The 4,784-nt window shown below is 46.1% G+C and overlaps 1 protein-coding gene across 1 annotated transcript; it reads right to left on the bottom strand.

Moving 5' to 3' along the window:
• Positions 1-2,834: 2,834 nt before the first annotated feature.
• On the bottom strand, positions 2,835-4,784 carry LOC102711898 (xyloglucan galactosyltransferase XLT2-like). The gene is made up of 2 exons (XM_040525157.1): positions 3,281-4,784; positions 2,835-3,016 (listed from the first exon to the last, which is right to left on the bottom strand). The coding sequence occupies exons 1-2, from the start codon at positions 4,782-4,784 to the stop codon at positions 2,835-2,837; spliced, it is 1,686 nt and encodes a 561-aa protein (XP_040381091.1).

Below are 4,784 nucleotides of genomic sequence, written 5' to 3'. Positions count from 1 at the left end.
CATAAGCATATCACTCACAAAATGCTGGGAATAATTTAGTCGGCAGCTAATTAACTTTGTTCTTGTCAAGTTTGTACTTGTTTCTCTGCAAGAAGCTTTCAATTCTGAAACAGAGTGGCTTGTGTATGGGGATTTGGTTACAGTCTCTTGTAAATTCTAGAAAAGCAATTCTTGATAAACTATGGGCTTGTTTGAAAATTTTTGGGTTGAGTGTCACATCAAATATTTGATCGGATATCGAAACACTATTTCAACGACTAATTATATAGGGTGTCAGAAAATCACGAGACGAACTTTTAAGCCTAATTAATCTATTATTAGCACATGTGAGTTACTGTAGCAATTATGGTTAATCATGCACTAATTAAGCTCAAAAAGTTTGTCTCGTAAATTTCTTCCAAAATGTGCAATTAGTTATCTTTAACTATATTTAATGCTTTATACATATATCCAAAGATTCGATGTGACGGATAAACACAATTTTTTTTGGAAACTAAACAGGGCCTATCTTTGTTAGCGGAGGCTTCAAGACGGTTGTTAATGACTTTCAAAGTACCATTGCAATGAACTCTAAACAACTAAAAGAATTCCTCAGCAATGAAATTCTCCGTTTCCTCGCCAAATTAGGGTGTGTTTGGTTTGTTCATAATCTCTGGATGTGAGATGGCTGCCAAGTTTTTGAATATGTGTCGTTTGTGGGGAAGTTGGATAGGGCGACCTACAAAAAAATTCCATGAATATAGTGTATCCAGTTAAATCAACCCAGATGAGCTCATTCATCTTCACTAACCATAATCATTAGTGATTGTTTCATAATACATAAATTCAAAATAATTTATTTATATTTTCTAATATTATTACAAATTTTAAACCATGTATAGCTAAATTTAAGAGAGAATTTCCTGTATGCCACTGAAATTATACCCAGTTTCTTCTATGCCGTGCAAAAAATCAAACTTCCCTCTGTACCATTCATTTTTTCTTCCTTACGTGCCATTGCCTTTAACTTTTCCATCCATCTCCGTTAACTTATTTTGCTTACGTTCCTTGTATGCCACTACATGCCAAATGACTCGAAACATATCATTGAAAATTGATATTTTCGAATAAAATTTGAAATTTAGACAGCGGAATTGAAAATTGATATTTTCGAATAAAATTTAAAAATTGATATTTTCAGATAAATTTGAAATGACTTGTAACAATGAATTGAAATTTTAAAAAAATATCAATTTCCCTACTTTAAAGAGTATTAAAGAGCAATATTTGACCTCAGTCTCTGACTATCACGGCCTAGGTATCTTTTTTAAACCTTTTGAAAAATTTCAGAAACTAAAATGGTTTTAAATCTCTAAAAAAAATTAAACGAGTAAACAAAGTGACAAAATCTCTAAACAATTCTAAGTAGGGAAATTGATATTTTTCAAATTTTCAATTCTATGTTGCGGGTCATTTCAAATTTATCCGAAAATATCAATTTTCAAATTTTATTTGAAAATATCAATTTTTAATTCTGCTGTCTTAATTTCAAATTTTATTCAAAAATACCAATTTTCAATTCTATGTTTTGGGCCATTTGACATGTAGTGACATAGAAGGAACGTAAGCAAATAAGTTAACGGAGTTGGATGGAAAACTTAACTGCAGTGGCACGTAAAAAAGAAAAAATTAAGTGAATGTCATAAAGGAAGTTCGATTTTTTACATGGCATAGAAGAAACAAGGTATAATTTTAGTGGCATACAGGGAATTCTCTCATATGTAAATGGTGCAACACGGACTCCTAAAAGCTATGTGAGAGAACAAGGTGGACTAGTATATTAATGGTGTTAGATTGGTTATAGATGATATGGTAAGTTTATTGTAGTATTCCCTCCATATCAAAATAGTATATATTTTATTTTGTTAGGACAAATGCTTGATCAAATATTACTCTATTGATATATCACTTGTGTGGCACAAAAGTATAATTTTAAGAAAATACTTTCAAATATGAATTTTATGTAATAAACTTTATATCCTAATAGAGTAATCTTTGATCAAACACTTGTGCTGGTAAAACAAAATACGCTCCATATTATGAAATGGCGGGACAAAGTAGTTTGTTTTTTACCCCCCTCCAATTTTGTATAATACTTGTCATTTTTTGCAAAGTTATGGTTAAATTCATGGAGCTTTGACTAGAAGTAAATTTAAAAATATTTACTTAGAAGCATGGAGACAATTGGTATAAATTAATCTTGAAAGGTTCGATAAAATTAAAATTTTTATTTAATTTTTTTATATATTTTATAGTAAAAATATTGATAAAATTTATTTTTTAGATCGTATTCTATTCTAAAATCATAAGGATTATAAAACGGGGAGAGTATCAAAGTTGCCATGTATGAAAAACACCAATTTGTGCGTGTATCGAGAAAGCAATACTATTAACCAGATGGTACCAACAGCGATAGCGATAGTATTTCTCAAAACATGTGCCTAAGTATACAATTTACACCATCTCAGTGAGATGCGCGATCTACCGCACAACCTCCAGCCCCGACCCTGCAAAATTGGTCAACTGCAATAAACACCGACGCATCGAGGGTGGTGGCGCCCTAGCAGTAAACAATCGGTTAATCATTTCTTTAACCATGATACTACCTGCAGCAGCCCCGGTATCCACCGGCTACTTCAGATCACCTCTCTCTGTATATATATAATTAACCTCCTTCGAACTTGACCTCTTCTCTTGCGCCATGATCCGAGATCGGAGGGAGTGACGAGACCTCAGTGAAGAACTTTTCTATATATTGGCTTCAAAGTTCAAGCCTTCTTTGGTTTAAGCTACTGTCAAGATAGTTGCAAGTTTTTGCTTGTTGATGCCGATGCTTCTGAGAGGACGGTTTTGATGTACGCCGAGGCCGGCAGCGTTGGTCTGTCCCGCGGTGGACGCCGGCCAACCGCCGGTCCGTTTTTCCCGTTGGAAGATAGAGGTGCCGTCGGTTTGCTGCTGCCGCGCCCGGGTGGACGCTCTGTTACAAGGCTCGCAAGAAGAGGCAACAGAAACTAGTTATTACAATGGAGTCAAAAAGACCAGAAAATAATTTCATTGGATCCAAGATGATATCTTGGTAGAAAAAATTGCAAGTTTGGATTGACACGCATCGACGCCAAATAATTCGTTTTAGTTAGATTAGTTAGAGCAGGGCTCGGTTCATGGATTAGCATTGAGTCGACACGCTGGTTTGATGAACGAAAAAGGAAAATAGCACACGGGAAGAGGCGATGCAACAGACCTTCATGCGCGGCGCTCCGCCGGCGCCGACGGGACCGCCTGAGGACGCCGCTGAGAGCGACATCCAGCGCGTCGTCCATGCCGTCGCCGAGGCCGCGCCCGTCGGACGACGAGCCGTACACCAGCCTCGGTATCATCTCCACCACGCGCTCCCGCATCCGCCGCACCCGCCGCTCGCTGTACCCTTCCAGCACGTCCCGCACGCTCACGTTCCCCACCCGCAGCGCCTGCCGGTCGATGAACACCGACCACTCCGCCTCCTCCTCCTCGCCGCCGCCCGATGACCCCGCCGCCGGTGGCAGGAACCACCGGTACGCGTCGTACGCCGTCCTCCGCCAGAACAGCACCGGCACGGCGCCGGCCACCATGCAGTCGAACATGGACCGCCGGGTGAAGCTGTCCCCGCGCGGCTGCAGGCAGAATCGGGAGTCGAGGAAAAGCTCCAGCACCGCCGCGCCGTTGTCGTTGCACCGCGTGCCCCGGCAGTCCACGGCGCGGCAGTAGGCGCCCCCGGCGTCCTCGCACTCCTCCAGCAGCACGTCCCTGAAGTCGTCGCGGAACCCCGACCGCGGCGCGCCGGCGAACCCGAACAGCGTGGCGCGCTCCAGGGACAGCACGTGCCGCTGCCACGCGCGGACGTCGGCGGCGGCGCGCGGGTGGAACGCCGTCGGGTAGGGGACCCCGACGTCCATCGGGTCCAGCCGGTCGCCCTCGATGACGAGGCGGGTGACGTTCTCCATCCCCGGCATGAGCACGAAGTTGGTGCCCCACCCGCCGGCGCCGTACCGGCGGAAGTCCCACGTGATCCGCCCGAGCGTGATGAAGTGGTCCCACCCGCCGGACTTCCTGAAGTACGGCTGCCTCCTCAGCCACCGGAGCAGCCGTGTGCCGGCGCGGTCGCGGTCGGCGACGGTGGAGTTCGGGCCCCAGAGATGGCTGCCGACGTCGAGGCCGGCGTAGAACGGCACGTAGAACGCGGTGGCGAGCGACGGGTCGATGGTGCGGCACCGGTGTGACAGCAGCCGGCGGTGGACGATGACCTCCAGCGGGAACTGGTCGGTGTTGTACCAGTTGGGCAGCGACGCGTTCGGCACGACGGCGGAGAGAGCAGGTACCTCGGCGGCCGGCCGGCCGAGGCCGCCGTTGGAGAGGTACGGGCAGAAGGAGTACCACGGCCACAGGCGCTCGCAGTGGGCGACGAGGTCGTGGTTGAACTCCGGCGGGAGGTCATAGACGTAGATCAGCCCGGCCCTGCACTCGTCGGCGTCGTCGACGGCGCCATTGGCCCAGGTGCTGTTGCTGCGGCGCGGCGCCGGCAAGAAGCGGGAGCTAGGGAACCGGAGGAGGGACTTGAAGAGCACGAGCTGGAGAACCAAGAAGGCGACGAACAGCACGGTCGCTCGCAGCAACGCCGACACCGGGGACGGCGCCGCGGCATTGGTCGGCGGCGATCCCGGCGGCGAGGGGGACGGCTTGGCCGGCGATGTCGGTGACTCCGGCGGCAT

This window comes from Oryza brachyantha, chromosome 6 (genome assembly GCF_000231095.2).
Source record: "Oryza brachyantha chromosome 6, ObraRS2, whole genome shotgun sequence".
Taxonomy (NCBI): domain Eukaryota; kingdom Viridiplantae; phylum Streptophyta; class Magnoliopsida; order Poales; family Poaceae; genus Oryza; species Oryza brachyantha.
This window is presented reverse-complemented; position numbering and strand designations above follow the sequence as displayed.